This window comes from Poecile atricapillus, chromosome 24 (assembly GCF_030490865.1).
Source record: "Poecile atricapillus isolate bPoeAtr1 chromosome 24, bPoeAtr1.hap1, whole genome shotgun sequence".
In the NCBI taxonomy this organism is placed as follows: Eukaryota; Metazoa; Chordata; class Aves; order Passeriformes; family Paridae; genus Poecile; species Poecile atricapillus.
Genome location: NC_081272.1, coordinates 6,799,022 through 6,823,132, shown reverse-complemented (window position 1 = coordinate 6,823,132; position 24,111 = coordinate 6,799,022). Strand labels below are relative to the sequence as shown.

The 24,111-nt window shown below is 61.6% G+C and overlaps 5 protein-coding genes across 7 annotated transcripts; 3 read left to right on the top strand and 2 right to left on the bottom strand.

Annotated features, from left to right (window-relative positions):
- The first annotated feature begins 186 nt into the window (after positions 1–186).
- NR0B2 (nuclear receptor subfamily 0 group B member 2) lies at positions 187–3,630 on the top strand. The gene is made up of 2 exons (XM_058856327.1): positions 187–2,177; positions 2,737–3,630. Exons 1-2 carry the CDS (start codon positions 1,652–1,654, stop codon positions 3,006–3,008), a joined length of 798 nt encoding a protein of 265 aa, XP_058712310.1. The 5' UTR covers positions 187–1,651; the 3' UTR covers positions 3,009–3,630.
- Positions 3,631–5,415: 1,785 nt separating this feature from the next.
- On the top strand, positions 5,416–11,347 carry GPATCH3 (G-patch domain containing 3). Of its 3 annotated transcripts, none has more exons than XM_058856320.1 (8): positions 5,416–5,781; positions 6,444–6,511; positions 6,572–6,919; positions 9,069–9,243; positions 9,983–10,042; positions 10,292–10,413; positions 10,558–10,685; positions 11,027–11,347. In XM_058856320.1, the coding sequence occupies exons 1-8, from the start codon at positions 5,433–5,435 to the stop codon at positions 11,244–11,246; spliced, it is 1,470 nt and encodes a 489-aa protein (XP_058712303.1). In that variant the 5' UTR covers positions 5,416–5,432; the 3' UTR covers positions 11,247–11,347. The 3 variants fall into 3 exon arrangements, with proteins under 3 accessions (XP_058712303.1, XP_058712302.1, XP_058712301.1); XM_058856319.1 differs by having other exon boundaries at positions 6,444–6,526; XM_058856318.1 differs by having other exon boundaries at positions 6,444–6,919.
- Positions 6,926–9,065, bottom strand: LOC131587942 (uncharacterized). Its single transcript, XM_058856324.1, has 2 exons — positions 8,950–9,065; positions 6,926–8,832 (listed from the first exon to the last, which is right to left on the bottom strand). Exons 1-2 carry the CDS (start codon positions 9,021–9,023, stop codon positions 7,815–7,817), a joined length of 1,092 nt encoding a protein of 363 aa, XP_058712307.1. The 5' UTR covers positions 9,024–9,065; the 3' UTR covers positions 6,926–7,814.
- An 845-nt stretch (positions 11,348–12,192) lies between the features above and the next one.
- GPN2 (GPN-loop GTPase 2) lies at positions 12,193–17,141 on the top strand. The gene is made up of 6 exons (XM_058856326.1): positions 12,193–12,269; positions 12,725–13,162; positions 14,563–14,719; positions 15,155–15,315; positions 15,855–15,985; positions 16,407–17,141. Exons 2-6 carry the CDS (start codon positions 12,746–12,748, stop codon positions 16,477–16,479), a joined length of 939 nt encoding a protein of 312 aa, XP_058712309.1. The 5' UTR covers positions 12,193–12,269; positions 12,725–12,745; the 3' UTR covers positions 16,480–17,141.
- Positions 17,142–20,820: 3,679 nt separating this feature from the next.
- On the bottom strand, positions 20,821–22,816 carry SFN (stratifin). The gene has a single exon (XM_058856454.1). It carries the CDS (start codon positions 22,098–22,100, stop codon positions 21,360–21,362), a length of 741 nt encoding a protein of 246 aa, XP_058712437.1. The 5' UTR covers positions 22,101–22,816; the 3' UTR covers positions 20,821–21,359.
- Between the last annotated feature and the right edge of the window lie 1,295 nt (positions 22,817–24,111).

The following is a 24,111-nucleotide window of genomic DNA, read 5'->3' as shown; positions in this document are numbered from 1 at the left end:
GCCGCGCCCCGCCCGCCAATCCCAGCGCGCCCCCGCGCCGCTCTCTTCGCTGATTGGTCGCGAGCGCTGTCAATCTCGAGGAAAAGGCGGGGCGCGAGGCGCGGCGGGGTTGTTATGGCGACGGGCGGGGCGGGCGGCGGGTGCCGGGTCCGGGCGCTCCCGGCCGGGAGCTGAGGGCAGGAACCGAGCCCCTGGGGGCAGGAACCGAGCAGCGAGCCGCCGTTCCTCCGGGCCGAGCCCCCGCTGCTCCCTCAGCCGCCGCCGCTGCCCCGCTCCCGTCCCGGGACACGCTCGGTGTCTCCTGCAGCGATGGGCCCGGAGCTGCTGCCGGTGTTCGCCTCCGCAGACCGGACACTCACTGCCCGCTGGGCTCGTGTTCAGCCGCTGCCGAGCGCCTCCTCCGGGGCCCTTCCCACTGCGAAAACACGAGAATTTTGGCCTTTTTTCCTTGCTTTTCTCTCATTCTGCAAAGAGGATCATTTTCCCTTTGCTAACCCTGTGTTTCCTGTGTTTCCCCGGGCCCGCCCTGGGCAGCTCCCAGTGCTATAGTTACATTTTATATTGTTGGCTTTTCGCGAATATTAAAATGAATGTTGTGTGTGTAAGAATGGGAAATTTTGTTGTTTTAACATATTTTCCTTTATTTCTGCTAGAAATAGTGGTATAATACATATATGTCAAACGATGACATAGCATTAAAACAAAAACTACTTTTGTCTGTGTAACCCAAAGACTGAAGAAGAAAGCTGGAGATCTTTTTTTCCTTTTGTAAATTATCCAGATGAAGACAGCAGTGACCATAACTCTGGGGGGAGGAATTTATTGCATTCCTGGTACCAGGGAATGTAAATCTCAATGGTGCCAGGAGGATTGATCTATTGGGAAGGGGGCAAGAGAAAACTGAACAGAAGAACACCAAAGATCCTAAGAAGAATGTCTGAATATGTGTGAGAATTTATGGATATGTGTGAGAATTTATGGATGTGTAGCAGGGTTCTGTTTTTAAGGGACAATCCTTGGTCAGTGAGGTGAATGCAGAGACACCCGGCCCTATCTGTACACTTTATTTTTTTCTCCTAATTGTCTTTTAAACTTTTAAATTCTGTAAACATTATGTGAACCTCGTTTTTCACCCCAGGTTCCTCTTCCTCCTGCAGAAGCGGCTCCCGAGCAAGGCCAGGCAAACAGGCGCTGATAACACAACTTCCACAAGCTGCAGGTCGCTTTGCCAAGGCCGCCGAGCGCAGACGAGCGCCCCGTGTTTGTCTGTGAACCCTGGCAGCGACACCTGCTCCACGGGGCCTTGGTGCCAGGGTACAGCCTGGGGTAATGACTCTGTTTATCCTCTTTGGGTAATGCTGATAAGGCCACGCAGCCCCTCCCGCGCCGATTCATTGAGAAAACGGCCGTTGACCGCGCTGGGAGCTCGCCTGGCCCGGCCAATCGGCCCAGCAGCCACGGGTGCTTTTAATGAGGGCTGCTTAATCAGGGCGGTCAAGGCTGCGGAGGGGAGTTCACCGTGACCCGGCCCTATAAGAGCCGCCTGGAGCAGCCACGGGCCGGCAGAGCTGGGGAAAAACTGAGATATTTTGGGATTTTACGGCGCTCTCCAGCCAGCTGACGGGAGTTTGGGCGAGGAGCCGGCTGAGCCATGAGCACCAGCGTGGATACGGAGTGTGAGAGGTGCCGGTGCCACGGCAAGGACAAGCACCCTGCCATCCTGTACACGCTGCTGAGCCAGGAGCTGCGCCCCGGCGGGGCCCGGCAGCGCTGCCTGTGCCACCAGCGCCGCGCCGTGTGCCTGCGAACGCCGCACGTCACCTGCCGGGCCGCCTCCGACGTGCTGGTCAAAACCATCAACTTCGTCAAGAACGTGGCTGCCTTCCACCTGCTGCCACGGGAGGATCAGCTGCTGCTGCTGGACAGCTGCTGGGTGCCCCTCTTCCTGCTGGGGCTGGTGCAGGAGATGGTGACCTTCGAGGTGATGGAGGCCCCGGCCCCCAGCATGCTCAAGAAGATCCTCCTCAGCGGCCAGAGCAAAGGGCAGGAGCCCGAGGGGACACAGCCCACGCTGGCCGCCGTGCAGCGGCTGCAGTGGTGCCTCAACAGCTTCTGGAGGCTGGACCTGAGCCCCAGCGAATACACCTACCTGAGGGGAGCCATCCTCTTCAATCCAGGTGAGTGCCAGGCCCTCGTGGCTCTGCTGGCCAGCACTGGCAGCTGGGCACACAATCACGGCACCCCGGAGTCACTGAGGCTGGAAAAGCTCTCCCAGACCGTGGAGTCCACCCTGTGCCACTCCCTCCTTGTCACCAGCCCAGAGCACTGAGTGCTGTGTCTGGGGATAGGGACTCCACCGCCTCCCCAGATGAACCCAGGCCTCGTGGCTTGGAGATGCTCAGGTGTGAGGGCAGAAAGGGCTGGTCACCTTTTCCCTAACTCTTGTCATTCCTAAATGCACTGGGAAGCAGGAAGGGAGGATGTCAAAACTTTTGCCCGATCTGCAGACAATAAATAAATCCTGGATTCCTTTACTTTTAAAGCACAATTTTCCCTGTTGAGTGCTTTCCCTCCCTCACACAGCATCCCTGGAGCAGCTATGCCTCAGTGTGTGCATCTCCTTGAGTGTGTGTGGCCCCAAAGATCCCTCCTGAAAACTGCAGAAGGGTGGGAACGGGAGAAACCTGGAGCTGTTTCCCATCCTTTATCTCCCTCTCTCCCTCCTGTCCCTCGCAGCCATCCCCGGGCTGAGGGCTCCGCTCTACATCGAGAGCCTGCAGTGGGAAGCGCAGCGAGCGCTGCGGGAGCTGCTGCACCCCGAGGGCCAGGGCCGCTTCTCCCGCATCTTGCGGGTCACGTCCTCCTCGAGATCCATCCCCGCCGCCCTGGTCACGGATCTGTTCTTCCGGCCGCTCATCGGGGACGCCGGCATGGGGGAGCTGCTGGTGGAGATGCTGTTCGAGGTGGCAGCGTGGCCACAGGCGCCGTGGCTGCCCCTGCCCTGCTGAGCAGGGGCTGGGGAGCTCTCCGGACTCTGCCGCGTTTCACCGGGGCTGGAGCAGCCCTGGGGAAGCAGCTGCGGCTCCGCCTGGGCCGCTCTCCAGTGCAGGGAGTGTTTGTGGCCAAGGGTTCCCTGCCCTGGCCCCACTTTTCACTCCCTTTGCTGTGAGCTCCAGGCAGTGAGGGCTGTCCTCAGCCTGGTCCCACGGTGTCTGACAGCAAACATCATGGAATGAGCTCTGGGTCTGGCTTCTGTGCTTGGAATCTCAGAAATACTCAGGAAATTTCTTCAGGGAAAAAGCCAGAGTGTTAAATCCTACAGGGTGTACAGACTCAGCCCCCCTTTTCATTAGATTCCCTTTTTCCTGCATAATTCCATGAGATAAAACAGGATTAAGAGCATTTAGGAACACCTAAACCTACTGCACCTCATGTGGGGCTCTGGGCTTTCCTGTCTGTGAAAAGTTAAACCCGAGCAGAGCTGGTTTAGTGGGAGATCCAAACCTCCCTCCCTGGAGTTAGAGACAGGTGCACACCTGGAAAACTCGCTCCTGCTGCCTCCAGCAGGTGAGGTGTCAGTATTTTATAAGTGAACATTTGTGTGGTTTGTATATAAGATGCAATAAATTATTTTTTTAATAAAATGTTGGTGTTTCGGATGAACAGCCCCTGGGTGCTCCCAGCACACAGAAATTCCTGGGGGCAAATCCCCACATTTCACCTTTTCCAGGTGTTGGGGTCTGGGTGCTGAGCCTCTCCCATGGGTGCTGTCAGAGGCGGCAGCTCTGACTCAGCCGGCTGCCACGGCACAAACCCCATTTCCATGGCTGGCACAGCCGAGGTGCCGGGAAAGCTGCACCAAACCTCCCGTGCCCATGGAAACAGCCGGAATCTTGGCTGGCAGCGCGGAGTGAGGAACAGGCGCTGCGTCAGCCCATGACGGCCTTTTTCCATCAGGAGAGAACGCCTGACTCACCTCAGTGCCCACGGGCAGCGCCAGGCCTGGGCAGCCCCACGGGATCCCCACGGGATTCCCCAGCCCCACGGGATCCCCACAGCCCCACAGGATCCCTGCAGCCCCACGGGATCCCTGCAGCCCCACGGGATCCCCACAGGATCCCCACAGGATCCCCACAGGATTCCCGCAGCCCCACGGGATCCCCACAGGATCCCTGCAGCCCCACAGGATCCCTGCAGCCCCACAGGATCCCCACAGGATCCCCACAGCCCCACGGGATCCCCACAGGATCCCTGCAGCCCCACGGGATCCCTGCAGCCCCACGGGATCCCCACAGCCCCACAGGATCCCCACAGCCCCACGGGATCCCTGCAGCCCCACGGGATCCCCACAGGATCCCCACAGCCCCACAGGATCCCCACAGGATTCCCCAGCCCCACAGGATCCCCACAGGATCCCCACAGCCCCACGGGATCCCTGCAGCCCCACGGGATCCCCACAGGATCCCCACAGCCCCACGGGATCCCCACAGCCCCAGGATGCCGTGGGACAGGGGCTGGCAGCAAAGGTCCCGGCACTGAACGGGGACAAGGCCAGAGCCCTGGCGTGGCACGAGGACAATCCCAGACACCCCCAGCCCCTGAAACCCCCGGGGCTTGTGACCCTCAGAGTCTGTCAGGCCGGCCATGTGAGCCTGGGGCCTGTTAAACCCACGGCAATGGGGCTTGGTCCCCAAGGCCTGTGGCACCCCAGGGTCTCTGTCCCCATCCCTGTGACCCCCTCGGGTCTCTGTCCCCATCCTTGTGAACCCCCGTTTCTGTCCCTGGGACCCCCAGGGTCTGTCCCTGTGCCCCCCATCCCTGTCACCCCCTCATGGTCTCTGTCCCTGTCCCCCCGGTCTCTGTCCCTGTCCCTGTCCCTGTCCCCCCTCATGGTCTCTGTCCCTGTCACTCCCCCGGTCTCTGTCCCTGTCCCCCCCGGTCTCTGTCCCTGTCCCCCCCCGGTCTCTGTCCCTGTCCCCCCCGGTCTCTGTCCCTGTCCCCCCCCGGTCCCTGTCCCTGTCCCTGTCACTCCCCGGTCCCTGTCCCTGTCCCTGTCCCCCCCGGTCTCTGTCCCTGTCACTCCCCGGTCTCTGTCCCTGTCCCCCCCCCGGTCTCTGTCCCTGTCCCCCCCCGGTCTCTGTCCCTGTCACTCCCCGGTCTCTGTCCCTGTCCCCCCCGGTCTCTGTCCCTGTCCCCCCCTGTTTCTGTCCCTGTCCCCCCCTGTTTCTGTCCCTGTCCCCCCCTGTTTCTGTCCCTGTCCCCCCTCATGGTCTCTGTCCCTGTCCCCCCCATCTCTGTCCCCCCCCCCCGGTTTCTGTCCCTGTCCCCCCAGCACTCCCCGCCTGCCGCGCTCTCCTCCGCCACCAGGCGGCGCCCTCCTCCCCCGGTCTCGCGGTTACGTCATCACCGCGCGCCGGCACCGCCGGGCCAAGATGGCGGCTCCCAGCGGCAGGGCCGGTGATGGCGGCGCGGCCCGGTACTGCCTGGTGAGCGGCATCCCGGCCGCGCTCCGCTCCGCGCAGCTCCGCGCCTACTTCAGCCAGTTCCTGGAGGCCGGCGGATTCCTCTGCTTCCACTACCGGCACCGCCCCGAGCGCCCGCCAGCGGGCGGCGGCGGCGGGGCCTCGGCGCCGCGCACCTGCTCGTGCCTGGTGTCCGTGCGGCCCGGCCGGGCCCGCAGCTTCGTCCGCATGTACTCGGGGAAGCGCTGGCTCGGGCCCGGCGGCGCCGCGCTGCCCGGCCGCTGCCTCATCCGCAGGGTGCGCCTGAGCCCCGGGACAGGTACGGGCGGGGGCCGGGATTTACCCACCCGCAGTGGGGTGTGGGACCCCCCAAACCATCAACCATCCCATCCCTCCTGAACCCCGAAACCCATCCCTCCTGAACCCACAAACCCATCCCTCCTGAACCCCCCAAACCATCCCTCCTGAACCCCCAAACCATCCCTGCTTTCCTGAACCCCCCAAATCCATCCTTCCTCTCCTGAACCCCCAAACCCATCCCTCCTGAACCCCCCAAACCCATCCCTCCTGAACCCCCTAAATCCATCCCTGCTCTCCTGAATCCCCAAACCCATCCCTGCTCTCCTGAACCCCCAAACCCATCCCTCCTGAACCCCCCAAACCATCCCTGCTGAACCCCCCTGCTCTCCTGCAGCCCCCCAGGTGTCTCCCAGCAGTGAGGACGGGGCAGCTGCTGGGGAATGTGTCACAGGGGATCTGTCACAGGGGGATCTGATCTGTCCCTGGGGGATCTGATCTGTCACAGGGGGATCTGATCTGTCACAGGGGATCTGATTTGTCCCTGGGGGATCTGTCACCGATGGATCTGTCACAGGGGATCTGATCTGTCACAGGGGGATCTGATCTGTCACAGGGGATCTGATTTGTCCCTGGGGGATCTGTCACCGATGGATCTGTCACAGGGGATCTGATCTGTCACAGGGGGATCTGTCACCGATGGATCTGTCACCGGGGAATGTGTCACCGGGGAATGTGTCACCGGGGAATGTGTCACCGATGGATCTGTCACCGATGGATCTGTCACCGGGGAATGTGTCACCGAGGCGGAGCTGCAGCGGCTGCCCGAGTTGAACCCCCCTCCGTTCATGCCCTTTGGGAACGTGGGCACCCCCCTGGGCGTGTTCCTGGAGCTGATCCGGGCCTGCCGCCTGCCCCCCCGCGTCATCACCAAGCTGCAGCTGCGCTTCCCCAGGGCTGCCTCAGCCCGCAGGTATGGCAACGTGCCCTTCCAGTACCCGGGCACCCACACCGTGCCTGGGGAAGGAGGAGTTTACACGGCTGCAGGGGATGAGATCACCGAGGGAGAGGAGCCCGTGGGGCTGACTCAGCCAGCCCGGCCCGAGGATGATGAGGAGGGGCAGCAGAAGGAGGAGGAAGAGGAGTCGAGCTCAGGTGATGTAAGTGGAATATTCCAGCGCCATGCAGGCTCAGCTGTTGGAGCTGTGAGGGCAGGTCCCACTCCCAGAGCTCATTTTTAACCTCTCAGTTGGATAAATGGCTCGTTAAAAGCAGTTTTAAATGAGATTGTTCACCCCGTGGTGCACTGAGCTCCTCGGGGCGGGCACAGGGGGGCCTGGAGCCCCCAGAACTGCTCAGGGTGGTCCTAGGGGTGGATCCCAAAGGGTCTGACCTGAGGGGGAGCAGAGGGGAGGCTGGTGCTGCCCAGCAGACCCTGCCCTGCTGCCTGGCACACAGGCACAGCTGAGGTGACAGAGCTTGGGGACCCTGTTTGTGTGCTGGGAGCTGGGGTGACAGAGCTTGGGGACCCCGTTTGTGTGCTGGGAGTGACGTGCAGAGCTTGGGGACCCCGTTTGTGTGCTGGGAGCTGGGGTGACAGAGCCTGGGGACCCCGTTTGTGTGCTGGGAGTGATGTGCAGAGCCTGGGGACCCCGTTTGTGTGCTGGGAGTGATGTGCAGAGCTTGGGGACCCCGTTTGTGTGCTGGGAGTGACGTGCAGAGCTGCACAAAGAGCTGACCTCGCACGCTCCTGCCCTGGAGTTTTGTCACTCTGAGGAAAATGGCTTTTGTGACAAAGGCTCCTGGAGAGCTGGGCAGGGCAGGGGCCATCCCACCCCTGTCCCTGGCAGACGCCTGTCTGGCCTGTTCTCCCAAACCTGTGTCATTACACGTCCCCAGGCAAGCCATTCCCGTTCTTTCCTCCACCACAATGCACTCAGAGTCCAAACCCCTGCTGCAATTCCACCCCATTCGTTTCTCCTGGCAACAGGGGGCACAGGGAGCGCTTTGTTCCCTCCTTTTTCCAGCTTTTTATTCAGTCTTTTCTTCTCCAGACTAACCAGACTCCTCCAGCTGCTTCTCCCAGGCTGTTTGCTGGCTGTTCCTGGGCTGGTGGATGGCTGTGCCCAGCTCTGTGCCTGTGCCAGGGAGCTGCTTCCCGGGATCCCACGCAATCTCCCCAGGGATCAGCTGGAGTGGAATTAATTCCTCGCTAGTGCTGACTCCAGCTCCAGCCCTGCTGCTCCTTAAATGGGCATCAGTGCAGGGCAGGTGGGGCCCGTGGGGTGGGTGTGCTGTGGGATTTCTCCTGCTGACTCTGGCAGTGGCGTTAGTCAGGGCTGAGCTCATCCCTCGTGTCAGGGCCTGAGCGCCCGGCCCGGCTCCGCCACGGAGCTGCTGAGGAACAGCCCTGGGAACGGCCAGCGGGCGGGGGGGACCGTGCTGGAGCCCCCAGACCTTGCAGGACAGTGACACCTGTGAGGAGGGACCGTGCTGGAGCCCCCAGACCTTGCAGGACAGTGACACCTGTGAGGAGGGACCGTGCTGGAGCCCCCAGACCTTGCAGGATGGTGACACCTGTGAGGAGGGACCGTGCTGGAGCCCCCAGACCTTGCAGGACAATGACACCTGTGAGGAGGGACTGTGCTGGAGCCCCCAGACCTTGCAGGACAGTGACACCTGTGAGGAGGGACCGTGCTGGAGCCCCCAGACCTTGCAGGATGGTGACACCTGTGAGGAGGGGCCGTGCTGGAGCCCCCAGACCTTGCAGGACAATGACACCTGTGAGGAGGGACCGTGCTGGAGCCCCCAGACCTTGCAGGACAATGACACCTGTGAGGAGGGACCGTGCTGGAGCCCCCAGACCTTGCAGGATGGTGACACCTGTGAGGAGGGGCTGTGCTGGAGCCCCCAGACCTTGCAGGACAGTGACACCTGTGAGGAGGGGCCGTGCTGGAGCCCCCAGACCTTGCAGGACAATGACACCTGTGAGGAGGGACCGTGCTGGAGCCCCCAGACCTTGCAGGATGGTGACACCTGTGAGGAGGGACCGTGCTGGAGCCCCCAGTGACACCTGTGAGGAGGGGCTGTGCTGGAGCCCCCAGACCTTGCAGGATGGTGACACCTGTGAGGAGGGGGCCGTGCTGGTGGCCCCAGCTCTGTCCCAGGGGTCCTTGCAGGACAATGACACGTGTGACATGGGGGCTGTGCTGGTGGCCCCAGCTCCATGCAGCTGTCCTTGCAGGACAATGACACGTGTGACATGGGGGCTGTGCTGGTGGCCCCAGCTCCATGCAGCTGTCCTTGCAGGACAATGACACGTGTGAGGAGTGGCAGCGGCACGAGGCGCTGCACGAGGACGTGACGCAGCAGGAGCGGGCGCGGGAGCGGCTCTTCGAGGAGGAGATCGAGCTCAAGTGGGAGAAGGGCGGCTCTGGCCTCGTGTTCTACACGGATGCCCAGTTCTGGCAGGAGCAGGACGGAGGTGACCTTGGTGTTTGTGTCACTGAGCTCCAAAGGGCACAAAGGGGGTCACCAGAGACCCCCCCCAGGGACCCCTGTGGTGCTGCTGGCAGCCTCTTGGGTGGGCAGTGGCATCTGGGGGGTCTCTAATGCCATTTCCTCTGTGCTGCTGCTGCTGCTGCTGAGGCACCACCTCAAGTGCTGCAGCAGAGACATGGAGGGGCTGGGGAGTGCCCAGGGCAGGGGCTGGAGCTGGGAAGGGGCTGGAGAATTCCTGAGGGAGCTGGGAAGGGGCTGGAGAATTCCTGAGGGAGCTGGGAAGGGGCTCAGCCTGGAGAAAAGGGGGATCAGGGGGAAATTCTGGCTCTGCACAAGTCCCTGGCAGGAGGGGACAGCCGGGGGGATTTGGGATTTGCTCCCAGGGAACAGGGACAGGAGGAGAGGGAACGGCCTCAGGCTGGGCCAGGGCAGGCTCAGGGGGGACAGCAGCAGGAATTTCCCCATGGAAAGGGGATCAGGCCCAGGGAGGGGTGGAGTCCCCATGCCTGGAGGTGTCCAGGGAAGGACAGGACATGGCACTCAGTGGCCTGGGCTGGTGACAAGGTGGGAACCGGTCACGGTTGGACTGAATGGAGATCTCCAGCCTCAGTGATTCTGTGATTCCTTCCCATTTTGTTGGAGAAAACGGGGAGCTGGGCCAGCAGCAAAGAGCTCCCCTGTGCCAGACCTCACCCAAAGTGCTGCTTCCCTTCTCTTGGCAGACTTTGATGAGCAGACAGCCGATGACTGGGACGTGGACATGAGCGTCTACTATGACAAAGGTATCAGAGCTGAGCCACCCCACCCCGGGGAAACCAGGGAAATTCTGACCATGCAGAATCTGGGAGCTCTTTGCCGTTCTTTGAAAGCATCCAAGCTGTCAGTGAACCTGAAACAACAACGTTTTTCTGGTCTGGCAGCAAGGCTTGCCAAAAAGAACAGGTTCTGCCTCCTGTGCTGGTGCTCTGGGGGAAATGGTGGTGGCGAGCAGGCTCCCTGAGCTGTGCTGACTCTGGCTGCTCTCTCCCCAGAGGGGGGGGATAAGGACGCCCGGGACTCGGTGCGGATGTGGCTGGAGCAGCGGCTGCGGGATGGGCTGGAGGACGGCTCCGTGGCAGGGCAGCACGTCGGCTCCTTCGAGAGACACACCAAGGTGAGCTCTGGTGCCTGCTCAGGGCAGGGCAGCAAGGGCTGAGCCAGGGTGATGCCCACAGGGTGTGGGTGAGGAGGTGGAGAGCTCTGTGGGAAGATGAGCTCTTGTTCAGCAAGTGTGTGATGGTTTTTTTCCCTCTGCCAGGGCTTTGGCAGGAAGGTCCTGGAGCAGCAGGGCTGGACAGAGGGGCTGGGCCTGGGGAGCAGCAACTCTGGGATGGCCGAAGCTCTGGATAACGAGGGGCAGAACCCCCGGTGCAAGAGGGGGCTGGGGTGAGTACCCAAGAGCCCTGCCAGCCCCTGTGCCCAGGGCTCACAGCAGCTGAGAGGTGCAAAGGGAGCTGTGTGGGGCCAGGGCTGGCCCAGGGACCTTTCCCTGCACAGCTGGGGAATCCCACAGCACTCCATAGCCAAACACGCTGCTCTTCCCAACAATCCCGGGCTCCTCAGCGGAGCAGGGCTGGCACCACGTGCAGCTCTGTGGAAGGGCTCTGCCCGTGGCAGGGGGTGGAACTTTAAGGTCCCTTCCAACCCAAACCATTCCAGGAAACGAGCTGGGAAGCACAGGGATGCCTGATGGCCCCTCCAACCAAACCTTTCCTGTTTCCCTCCAGCTACCACGGGGAGAAGCTGCCAACTTTTATCAGGAGGAAGAAGCCCCGTGGGGACAGCTCTGTTGTCATCTCCACCATCTACGATGAGCCCGAGCCCCAGGACATGGGTGACCAGCTGCTCCGGCGCCAGCCCCCCACGGCCATGAAGTACAGACAGGACATGGCCTTTGTCCGAGCGTCCCACCCCGCCCTGGGCAGCCTCAGAGCCCAGCCACGCTGAGCACAGCCTTTGTCCTGCTCCCCAGTCCAGGCTGGCTCCTGGCCTGAGTGTGAATCAGGGCCTTTATATATTTATTTTTAGTAAAAATACAGATTTGTAACAAAAGCTACCACGGTGGCGTTTTTTTCCCCCACTAATCGAGCCCTTCAGGTGAAAGGAAATGGTGTTCTGTGTGAATGGGGAAGGGTTTTGGGGGGTTGAAACTTATATTCGTGCTGGGATCAAGCCACATGTGTGTTTAGTGAGGATGAAAAAGCAGAATTCGCAGTTGAGGGCGGCCTGAGAGCCAGGAAAGGACAAGTACAGACAGGGCACGGTAACTGTCCTGCTGCTTGGGCGTGGCCGTCCCACGCTGCTGGGGAAACTGGTGGGGATGAAAGGCTCGTCCTGGCAGCCTCCGGAGGATTCTCGGGAATTCCTGGGGTTGTGGGTAGCGGTGCTTTCCAAGCTGCTCTGTGGCAGAGGGGAGAGCTCTGTGCTGCCGGGCTGAGCGTGATTGCCTTAAGGGGTGCAGGGGGAAGATTCAGGGAGCAATTCCTCCTTCTACCTGCCAGGAGGGTGCAGCCAGGTGGGAGCCAGGCTCTTCTTTCAGTCAGTGGCAAGACAAAGGGACATTGTGTTAAACTGCTCCAGGAAGGTTTAGGGTGGACATTATGAAGAATTTCTTCACAGAAAGGGGGATTAGACATTGGGAACGAGTTGCTGTCCCCCGAGGCGTTTAAGGAAAGAACTGGGCGTGGCACTCAGTGCCATGGTGGTGTTTAGAGGTAGGGCTCGATGGACTCTGAGGCCTTTTCCAATCCAGTTAATTCTATGATTTGGAAAAAGCGGGGCTGGGGCTACACTGGAGGGACCAGAGCCGGCCCCGGGACTCGAACCCACGACCCTGCCCGGACTCGGAGGCCCCTGCTCGAGTCCGCCGGGCCGCCAGGGGGCGCTGTGGGAGCGACGGCCGCTCCGCGCCCGGAACGCGGCGCTCGGGGCCCGCGGCCACCCGGACCCACAGCGGGGACACCGGCGGCGGTGAGCGGCCTGCGGGAACGGGGGGATACCGGGACATGGGGGGGATACCGGGACATGGGGGGATACCGGGACATGAGGGGATACCGGGACATGGGGGGGGATACCGGGACATGGGGGGGATACCGGGACATGGGGGAATTACCGGGACAGGGGGGAATTACCGGGACCGGGGGGATACCGGGACCGGGGACTCATCAGGGGCTGAAGCGGTCTGGGCAGGGAGGGGAGATGTGGAGAAGGAGGGGACGCGAGGGGGTCTCGGGGACCTGGGGGTCCGCGGGGTGCCGGGGCAGAGGCGGTGCTGGGGAAGGGAATGGGAATGGTGAGGGGAAAGGGGGATGTGAGCAGAGAAGGGAAGGAGGGATCGGGGCAGGAATGGCCCCCAGGCTCTCCTCGCTCGCTGGCTCAGCCGTCCCCGCCAAGGCAGGCGCTGAGGGGCCGCTGTCCCCCCTCAGCCCCGCCGGGGATGAGCCACCATGGCTGAGGGCAGCAGGGCCGGCTCGCTGGCCTTTGGCCAGGTGGTCATCGGGCCACCGGGCTCCGGGAAGACGACCTACTGCCACGCCATGCGGGACTTCCTGAGCCGGATCGGCCGCAGCGTGGCCGTGGTCAACCTGGACCCGGCCAACGAGGCTCTGCCCTGGCCCTGCGCCCTGGACATCGCCGAGCTCGTCACCCTGCCCGACGTGATGGGCAGCCTGGGGCTGGGCCCCAACGGGGGCCTCATCTACTGCATGGAGTACCTGGAGGCCAACGCAGACTGGCTGCGGGACAGGCTGCAGGGGCTGCGGGGACACTACGTCCTCTTCGACTGCCCCGGGCAGGTGGAGCTCTACACCCACCACGACGCCCTCAAGAACGTCTTTGCCCAGCTGGCCAAGTGGAATTTCAGGGTAGGGATGGGCTGGGTCAGTGCCTGGCAGCCCTGGGGTTGAGGGTACTCGTGGCTGTTGTCTTCAGGAGCTGCTTGGCCTTTCATGGGAAGGGGCTTTATCAGGGGAGGAGTGGAATTTTACCCTTTTTCATGCTGGGAGACATTGGCAAAAGAATGGCCTGTCAGGGGTTTTAGTGGGGCTGGGAGCAGGAACACAGATTCCTTCCCTTACACTTTGCACAAAATCCCCAAATGCTTTGTGTTGGGAAGGACCTCAAAGCCCATCTTGTTCCAGCACATTCCATGGGCAGGGACACCTTCAGGAGTCCAGGAAACTCCAGCCTGTCCCTGAACAGTCGCAGGGATGGGACAAGGAGCACCTCCTGCTTTATCCAGAGAGGGTTGTGTGCATGCTGGGTGCCTTGGTGCTGCCCTGAGGAACGCAGGGGACGTGCCAGGCTCCTCCTGCAGCCCGTGGGACGTGCTCTGGGCTCCTGCCCAACAGGAGCTGCAGCTGAGAGCAGCTCTGCACCATCCCTGTGCAAACCCTGGCTGCTCTGAGCAAGAAGGGCGACTTCATTTGCTTGAGAATGTCACGGGGAATCTGCACATTAGAGCTTGTTTTCATTGGAATAAGTGGACATGGAACTGGAGTTGCTAAAATAAGGCATTTACAGGGCTGGTTTCTGCTCTGCCAGGTGCTCACACCTGCCTGGCAGCCCCAGACTGGCTGGGCTCTGCTGCTGTGACTCAGAGCCCTGACTTGGAGTGACCTCCCCAGCTCTGGGAGCACATTGTTCCAGCCACACAAAACCCAGGGAATCAAAGTGCTCGTTAGTGTCACTATTGCTCATTAGTGCAAACCGCACTCGAGTCTCCCAGCAGAAGGTGTGCTGCACTCACTGCTCCTGCGTGGGCCTGGGCAGTGCTGGGGGCATCTGGAGACAGTTGTGCTGTCCAGGATTGCCCCAGAAACCCTGCAGAGTCCAGACGAGTGTGGAGACTTCAGCTGCAGAGAGAGAAACCCTGGGAGAAGGGGGAGCAGCTGCAGGTTGGAGTTTCTTGTGGTGCTGTTGGTGGAGCTCTAAAAGCCTCCCCACAGCCCATCCATGGTGGGAATGTGGCAATGGACACTTTATACACCTGGATATGTGCTCAGCTGGAGAGGAGAGGCTCCAGGGAGAGCTCAGAGCCCCTTCCAGGACCCAAAGGGGCTCCAGGAGAGCTGGAGAGGGACTGGGGACAAGGGCTGGAGGGACAGGAGACAGGGAATGGCTCCCAGTGCCAGAGGGCAGGGCTGGGTGGGATTTTGGGCAGGAATTGTTCCCTGGCAGGGTGGGCAGTCAGCTCCTGTGGCCGCTGTCCCACGGGTTTGTCACAGCTGTGACCGTGTGTGTCCCTTTGTGCCTCTGCTCCCAGCTGGCTGCCGTGCACCTGGTGGATTCCCACTACTGCACAGATCCTGGGAAGTTCATCTCCGTGCTCTGCACCTCCCTCTCCACCATGCTGCACGTGGAGCTGCCCCACGTCAACGTCCTCTCCAAGATGGACCTGATCGAGCAGTACGGGAAGCTGGGTAAGGGAATCCCCCAGAGCCACAGCGTGCTCTCAAACCTCACCTGTCTGCCTCCCTCCACAAACACACCTTCCACTGGCCAGGGTGGAGGCACCTCAAACCTCTCCTCTTCTGCCTCCCTCAACAAACACACCTTCCACTGGCCAGGGTGGAGGCACCTCAAACCTCTCCTCTTCTGCCTCCCTCCACAAACACACCTTCCACTGGCCAGGGTGGAGGCACCTCAAACCTCTCCTCTTCTGCCTCCCTCCACAAACACACCTTCCACTGGCCAGGGTGGCTCAGGGCTCCGTTCTGGCCTTGGACAGAGGAGTTTGTGAGGGAGGGATGTGGAACTGGCACCAAGCGGCTGGGTGAGAATGGGGGAAACTTCTGTGGGTCCCACTGTGCTCTTCAGCTTCCAGCCTGCCTCCAGAGCTCCCTGTTTCCCTGCAGCTTTCAACCTGGATTATTACACCGAGGTCCTGGACCTCTCTTACCTCGTTGACCATTTGGCCTCCGATCCCTTCTTCAGGAATTTCCGCCGCCTCAACGAGAAGCTGGTGGAGGTGATCGAGGACTACAGCCTGGTGTCCTTCGTGCCACTCAACGTCCAGGTGACCCAGCAGGAGGGAACAGGGAGCCCTGCTTGTGCAGCAGCTGCTTTTTGTCTGCTGGGAGCCACAGGGCTGGAAACCTCAGCTGTGAACAGAGTCAGAGCTGGGAAACAGGGAAACACACCCAGGCTTGGAAATGATCTGTGGCAGCCAAAGGAAAGAGAAAGGCTGATGAGCTTGGGGCTGCCTGGGCCTTGTGTCCTGGGGTGGGGAATCCAGGCTCCCCTTCCTTCAGCTCTTGTGGCCTGGGCTGAGGATCACCCAGAACCGTGTTAAATTAGGGGGCAGCGAATAATGAGAAGATTGGGAGGAATACACTGGGGAGGGAGGGCTGGAAATGTCCTTAATCAGGCAGTTGGCAGAAGTGTCAGCAGGCAAATGGGCTGGGCCGAGGTGATGAAAGGGAATGAGAGGGTGGAGGGTGTCACAGTGTCCCTGTTTGTCCCTGCTGGTGCCTCGGGCGCTGTCGGGAGGCCCAGAGCCCAGCCCTGCTGCCTGTGGGGCAGGAGCAGCTGCAGGGAGCCGTGTCCCTCCCCCAGGACAAGCAGAGCATGAGGCAGGTGATGCAGGCCGTGGACAAGGCCAATGGATATTCCTTCGGGGACCAGGAGCACCGGAGCCTGGAGGCGCTGATGTCGGCAGCTGTGGGGGCCGATTTCCACTTCTCTTCGTATCCTCTGGGCTGTTGAGTTAAATTTCTCTCTCGCTGGGGGACAAAGGCTGGAATTTGCAGGCCCAGGTGGTTGCTGACATCACCTGGTGGGTGACAGAGTGGGGACTGGGTTTACACTTGTCCTCACCAAAGCTGTTGCTACTTGAAACCCTGAATGTGTCAGGAGTCCTTTGACAACTCTCCTCTCTCTCACCCTCCCTTGGATGGGTTCTTTCCTTCTCCTTCAAACCATGCAATTGATTCTCCTGGGCTTGCTGGGATCAGGCAGAGCCAGAAGTAGCTCAGGTGATGCTGCCTGTTCCTGATGGCCTTCGGGCTAATGTGAGGCTGGGCAGGTTCCTGGCTGGGAACTCAGAGCTTCTGCAGAAGGGAGTGTTTGAGCCCAGCCCCTCGTTTTCCTTAATTAGTGCGTTATCAGCACCCTGGCAGTGCAGGAGAAGTATGTGCAATCTCAGGACAAAGCCGTGGAAGAGGAGGTGATGGATCTGTGACACGCCCTTCCCCAGCTCCCCTGTTTTGACACCTCTCCTTTTCCTGTCCGGAGCTTCAGCTGTGACTCAGAGCGCCTGAAAGCCTCTCCAGGCAGTCTGGACTCCCTCTCTGGGTGGGTTTGACCTGCCAAGCTTCAGGCCTGCTGCCCAGAGCAGGGATTTGGCAGAGGGGAGGTGGCTGAGGGTCTCAGGAACAGAGAGATTGAGCCAGGGAAGGCAGGGAGGGCATGGAAAAGAAGCAAGATAAAGTCTCCATCATGACCAAGACAGATCCAGAGAAAGCAAAATCATCTGGAGCTGCCTGATGTGCAGTGAGAGCTGAGGCCCCGGTCCTGGGGCTGCTGCAGGAGGAGCGTGCGTGGGCCCCGTGCTCCGAGGAGAATCCAGGCCCAGACGCCTCCACGCCGTCTCAAGGACACAAAGATGTTTGTTTTTCTTTTTCTTAGAAATAATGATGGACTCTTTCTTAATAAAACACTGCTCGGTCTCACTTTCATCTTAGGAGTTTGCTGAAGCTGAATAAATAAACCCAAGAGTGCTGCAGAGCCTGAGGCCAAAGCGCCTGCGGTGGGAACGGCGGCGGCTCCGCGTTGGCCAGGACCTGTCCCTGGCTGTTCTTCCTGAGAACTGAATTGTGCCTGAGAATTGTGCCTGAGAATTGAATTGTGCCTGAGAATTGTGCCTGAGAATTGAATTGTGCCTGAGAATTCTGCTGAGAATGGTGCCTGAGACCAGGCTCGGTGCTGGCTGGAGGAGGCAGGGCTGTGGCACAGGGAGCAGCTCCCTGTGCTGATCCAGCAGCCAAACGCCAGCTTGGCTTTTGGAGGCTTCTGATTAAGAAAGCCCCTGTGTGAGTCAGCTCGTGGTTTGCATCTCGGGCCTTTCCCAAGAGCAGCTTTGCGTGTCCTCATCCACCTTCCTCCTTCTGGCCTTGCTTTCTCCACGTCCCAAATCCTGGGGCTTCCCCTCCTGCCCGTGGGATTCCCTCTCTCTGTCCTGCCCTGAGCCTCGTGTGCCCGGCTCTGATCCCTGCTCTGATCCCTGCTCCAATCCCTGCTCTGATCCCTGCTCCGATCCCTGCTCTGATCTCTGCTCCGATCCCTGCTCTGATCCCTGCCCCGGCTGTGGCTCAGGAGGGCTGGGGGTGACACCGGGGTGTCACATCAGGGAGCTCCCAGTGCCTCTGGGGATGGGAGCAGACTCTGATCCCGGCTCCCTGCAGACTCAGCATCGCCTCTTGCCCAAGATCTTGCAAAAAGTGCAGCAGGATTTTCTCACAGGATGGTTTGGCCCTTGGCAGAGGGGTTGGAGACTGGATCCTTGATGGATCTAAATGTTAGCAGGGTCTTGGGCAGCTGGACAAGGAATTAAAGTGGATTTTTCCCACATCTCCCAACTCTGTGGCCAGGATTTGGAGACGAGGAGAGGAGGGTGCAGACACACGTGCTTGTGCTTCACCCAGACCCCTTCCCAATGGAACTGAGATTTCAGACACCGAAGTCAAGCCCTGGGTGCTGCCGGTGCCTCAGCTCTTCCCCAGAGCCCAGGAGTTTCCCTGGCTGGAACCCAGCAGCTGCATTTCAGTGCTGAAGCTCTGGAAGCCAATCTGACCATAACTGAGCCGAAATCCCATCCTCACCCTGTGGCTCCTGGCCTTGTCCTGGTCATTTTGGAGCTCTGTAGCTGCTGTGAAGGGGTGGGAGACAGGATGATAAAAATATTAATTTTATAGTGGCTTTTTCATGGCTTTGAGAGATTTGGTGGCTTAAAAGGGTACGGCCAGGTCAGGCTGAGTTACGCAAGAGCCATCAAAGCTTTTGTGGCTTTTTGGCTTTTTTATTTGAATGCCCTGGATATCTGCAGCCTCAGCCCTGGCATGGAAAGCGCTCAGCTCAGGCCAGGTGAGGGCTCAGGGAGCTCCAGCCCCAAAACTGCAGCAGTTTTGTGCCAAGGAGCTTCTTAGAGATGGATCCGGGGTTGAGTGGGGACCCACGGCCCAGGGGGGACAATTCTGCTCTGCTCAGGGCAGCCTGGGAAAGGAGCTGGGAAAGGAGCTGGGAAAGGAGCTGGGAAAGGAGCTGGGAAAGGAGCTGGAGCCCTGGTGTGAAAGGCAGGGCTGAAACCCAACCTGCTCCTGCCTCACACATCCCTGGGCTGGGAGGGGACACGGCCAGGCTGAGGGAGGTGACACCTTGGCTCCTGTCGCTGCCTTGAGCAATCAGGATGAGTCACCCCAAGGCAGGCACATCCCTGGGAGGGGGCCAGAGCTGGTCCTACCTGCTGAGCCCACCCTGACTGGGAGACTGAACCTGGCAAGGGGGAATTTGGGGGGATTTGAGCATCAATCCCAGCCACAGAACTGCGCTTTCCTGGGGCCCCTCCCGGCTCCCTGCTCTAATTTCCTGCTCCATCACAGAACTGCTCAAAAGCTGAGTTTCCCCATCGAGTGGTGCTTTCTAATGGGGATAAAAAGCCTCTTCAGAAACGCCAAAGCCCCCAGAGCAGGCAGTGGGGCCAGCCTGGCAGGACTCCCCAGGGCCACGGACGCCCCATGTCTGGGTGCCCAGACTGGAGCCAGCCCCAGCCCCAGGCACAGAGCCCTGGGGGGAGGCTGGGAGAGCTCCTGACAAGGACAGGCCGGGCTCTGGCTCCTGCAGCTCCCACTCTGGATGTGCAGAGCCTTTGACAGGCAGCACAACATCCCTGCTCACCCTCACAGACCTGTTTTGGTGGCCTTTTCCCCATGGCTCGCAGCCCCTGTGCGGTGACTGTGAGGCTGGGGACAGTCCTTGGCCCTGGGGCACCCAGTCCCTCTGCTCTAATGGTGTTTAAGACAATAAAACTGATATATTTGAGAGCTTTTCTGGGTGCCCCTTCAGGGACCAGGACGGGGATCGAGGTCCCAATGTCTCCCTGGTCTTCCCACCCGGGTCCCACCATCCTGTGGAAAGCAGGAGGCCAGAAGGACTCCAGAGAACTCCCCAGCAGCACAACCCTCGCACAGGAGTGTCCTGGGGATCCAGGGCCTCCCTCCTTCCCAGCCTGGAGGAGCTGCTGGACCGGCTGGAGCGGGGAGCTCCGTCCTCCCACACGGCCCAGCCACGCCGCAGCCTCGGAGCTGCTGGAATCAGTAAAGTCCTGGGAGCCAGGGAGGCACAGACACCCCCAGTTCCCCCTTCCTGGGCAGCAGCACTTTCACCCTGAGCCCGCCACTCTCCAGTTTAACCAGTCCTGGTGGCCCCAGGCCGGCGGGTCAGGGGCCAGCGCGAGCCCTGGGCTCGTTTTTCCCGTTGGCTGCCCCGCTCTGGGTAATTACAGGTCTGGGGCTGTTCCCAGGCTGGGAGTGCTTGGGGCCAGGTGGAGGCCAAGCTTTGGGGTGCCTCAGTGGGCCCTGACACCTGGGGGCCCCCACGGAGCCACCACAGCAGCAGCAGGGGATGCTGTGATGGGCTGGGGATCACCAGGGGGCTCACAGGGGTTCATCCCCTCTGCTGAGATCTGCTCCAGGTGTCCCATCCATGCCGAGCGTGGATGGTTTGTGCAGCCCAGCCTCCCACAGCAGAGCCCTGCCAAACCTCCTGACCTCCCAGGCCAGCCCCTCGCTCCCTGGGTACCCCACAATTCATGCTCCAAGGGGGTCACGGCCCCGCTTGTGCCTCAGTTTCCCCAAAGCCCAGGGGTTCCTGGCACCCCCCGGGCCGGGATTTGGCCACAGCAGGGCTCAGGACTGGCGTGTCCCCCCGTCCCCGCTGGACCGGGGCAGCGCGTCCTGAGCCAGGGCGCGATTCCTCCCGGCCTCCCCGAGCTCCCATCAAAGGCCGCTCCCGCCCGGCCCTGCCGGCTCGGGTGAGCTCATAGCCCAGGGTGCCGTGACTGTATTTTATTGTAATTATTTTTCATGTTGAAACGCGCAGGTGGGGGGAAGGGGGAGGGAGCTGCGCCCTTCGCCGTGGCCCCGTGCCAGGGCCAGAAGTGCTGAGCTTTCACCTGTCCCAGCGCGTCGGGACCTTGAGAGGGACGTCCCCACCCCACCGACACCCCAGGGCTGTCCCGTGTCGCTGCAGAGGCAGCTGCTGTGGATTTTCCTCGCTGGACTCAGAGGAACCATGGGGCAGATTTTGGGGAACCCTGGGCTTGTACCAGGGCGGAGGCGTCAGGGACTTTGGGGAGCTGATGGAGCAGCCAGGCCAGCGTGGGGCTGCCAGAACCCAGGGATGCTCAGAGCCCTGAGCCCTTCCAGGGGCCGTGTTCAGACCCTGCTCGGGGGGCACCGAGAGCGCCGGGGGAGCTCATCCCCTCCCCAGCCCGGGATGGGAGGGGATGGGAGGCGAGGCGGGCGCCCGGAGCTGCCCGGACATGTGCGCAGGGAGAGACGAGGCAGACGAGAGCAGAGGTGCAGGAGAAGGTTTATTGGAGACGCTCAGAGGCTTTGGCAACACGCGACCCCCTCCCGGAACGGGGGGGCTGCCCGGACCCCCCTCACCTCCTCCTGTGGCTGCTCCAGTCCCGCCAGGGACAGGGGGTTTGGAGCTGGCACAAGCCAGACCGGACACCCCCCACAAAAAAATGTTAAATAGTTGGGGTCTGGCAGCTCTCCAGGACAGAGACACCCCCTCTCCCTCTTTTCCCCCTCCCCAGAGCAGTGGATGGGGCAGAAGGAGGGAAGGGCCCTGCCAAAACCACCCCAATTCCCGGTATCCAGGCAGGGGGGAGCTGAGACTCCTCCCCGACAAAACCAATAAAAAAAAAAAAAAACCAAACAAAACGAAACAAAAAAAAAAACAAAAAAAAAAACCAAAACAAAAAAAAACCACGAAGAGATGGCGCAGGGTCTGGAGCAGGGGCAGGTGGGGGCCGGTCCCCGGCTTGGCAGGGGACGTTCAGTTCTTGGGCTCTTCGCCAGCCTCGCCGCCGTCTTCTCCGGCGCACTCGGCTGTCCATAGCGTGAGGTTGTCCCTGAGCAGCTGCATGATGAGGGTGCTGTCCTTGTAGGAGTCTTCGCTGAGCGTGTGCAGGTCGCCCATGGCCTCGTCGAAGGTGGTCTTGGCCAGGGAGATGGCCTGCTCGGGGGCGTTGGCGATCTCGTAGTGGAACACCGAGAAGTTGAGGGCCAGCCCCAGGCGGATGGGGTTCGTGGGCTGCATCTCCTTTTTGCTGATGTCCATGGCCTCTTGGTAGGCCTCCTGGGCCTTCTCTATCGTCGACAGGCGATCATCCCCGCTGGCCACCTCGGCCAGGTATCGGAAGTAGTCACCCTTCATCTTCAGGTAGAAGACCTTGCTCTCGGTGTCGCTGTCCTTCTTGATGAGATACTTGTCCAGCAAGCCCAGGACGTTGTTGCAGACGGCGTTCAGCTCCTGCTCCACCTTCTCCCGGTACTCGTTCACCACCTGAGCTTTGTCGTCGCCCTCCTCGGTTTTGTGCTCGATGCTGGAGATGACCCTCCAGGCCGAGCGCTGGCAGCCCACCACGTTCTTGTAGGCGACCGACAGGAGGTTGCGCTCCTCGTTGGAGAGCTCGTCCCCGTGCTCCACCACCGCCTTCATGAAGTCTGCCATGTCCTCGTAGCGCTCAGCCTGCTCGGCCAGCTTGGCCTTCTGCACTTGGTGGTTTCTTGCCATGGTTGGGACGCGGGCGCGGGGCGGACGCTTGGGCGAGCAGCGGGGCCGGGAGCCTTCGGAGCCTCTGCCGAGCGCTGCCGCCGGGATTCGCTTTTGGCTGGGCGTCGGAGCCTCGAGCGAGAGCAGGAGGAGCCAGCCAGGTCCAAGGAGTGTCCTCCTCCTCCTCCTCCTCCTCTGCTTCCTCCCCGCCGAGCGCGGCCTTAAAAGGAAACTGGCGGTGAATCAGCGGCGCTGGGGAGGGGGCGCGGGGGGCAACGCCCTGCCCTCCCCGTGGGTGCGGCACCCCTGGGTGCCCCCAGGCTCTCCCCAGAGCCAACGCCCACCCCGGCACCCAGGGAACGCCCATCCCGCTGCTGAGAGGCCTTGGAAGGGTGACAGGAGCTGCGCTCTGGTCTGGGGGGCTCGGGGACAGCGCTCGACTCTTCCCCCCCCAGCGGAGAAATGGGCCACGGGGTGTGGCCGCTGGTGAAAATGGTTCCTCCCCCCTGAAAAAGCCATATCACTGTCGTTTTTAACATGGTGATTAACTCGGCGGTAATTGCGAGGGCTTGACGGGCAGGTATTTATTCCCACAGGTGGGGAAACCGAGGCACAGGCTCCGCACCTCTCCCAGGCGCCGCGGCAGGGACCGTCCCAAAACGCGGGGCACGCTCAGACCTGGCCCGGTGGGACCCCCAAACACCCCGGGGTGGGACCCCCAAAAACCCCGGGGTGGGACGAGCGAGGGGAGCCCCATCCCCACCACCCCCGTCCCAGTGCTGCCTTTCCCCGTCCCCATCCCGTTTCGCCTCTCCCGAGCTGTGAAGGAGGCGTTTTAGCGCTCGGTTTTTGTAACTCTGGGGCTGCTCAGGGCTGCGATAGGATCTGCGCTGAGTTTCACCCGGAGCCTGTCGGCACACGCCGGGCGCAGCCCCGGCCCCGGCCCGGCCTTATCTCGGTGCGGGAGCGTGCGGGAAGGGCAGGGTGCGGCGGGCGGCTCCGGGCCAAGGCCAAAAGGGGCGTTGTGATTCTTCCAGCGAGCCTGACTCGCTTTGTTCCTCCCTGCGACACCCGGCCCGGAGCGCCCCGGGGTCCCCCCGCGCCCCGCTCCGCCCCGGCAGACCCTGCTGGGATGGAGGACGCAGGAAAGACGTGAGGATGCTTTTCCCAACCACTTCAAGCCCAGGAAAGCACCCCCAGCCTCCACATCAGCATCTCCGCACTCCGGGAAGGGGTTCAGGGCCGCTCACCCCTTCCCGGCCGAGCCCCTGACAAAACCGCTGGGGTTTGGGGGGCCCGGGCTGCCATCGAGGGGCTCCGTGAGGGTCTCCAGCCCCAGCAGCCCCCCCAAACCCCTCCATCCCCCCCGAGAGCCGCGGGCAGCAATCGGAGCTCCTTCCCCAGGTGAGCTGACCCCGCCCCGCTCTTCCCAAAGGAACGGGAGAGCACGGCCCGACTCCTCCCCTCTGCCCCCCACACCAGGCAGACCCTTAGAGACCCCCCCAGAACTTCCATCGGGCGCAAAACCCGCCCCTCACAGAGGGATTGGGGCGGAAGGGTCCCCCCGATATACCCAGGCTGCCAAAATCCAGCTCCTTCCCTTGGAAAACCGCGGGCAGGGATCCCGGGTGGGTCAAGCCGAGCTCGGACTCGTTCGGGCAGCAAAGCCGTGATTTGGGTTCGGGGTCCCCCGCGCTGGGGAGGGACCCGCAGCCTGCCCGGGATGATCCTGCCCGCCCTGAATTGGGCTCTTTAACCCGGGATCCCCTCCCCAGCCCGGACACGGGTGGGGCGCGGGTGGCTCCGGTGTCTGAAGGGACCGAGCCGCTGCCCAATTTCGGCTGCGGGGACGCTCCGCTCCACCGGCTGGAGGAGGGCAGAGCCCCCGCAGGGGATGTGGGGCTGCTCCATCACCCCACAGAGCACCCGTGGGTGCCCCGAATGCAAGGGCAGCAGCAGAAGGCGCATCCCAAAGCATTCTGTGTGGAGAGGGGCACCCAGCTAAGCCAGCCCAGTGCGCGTCCCCAGCCCC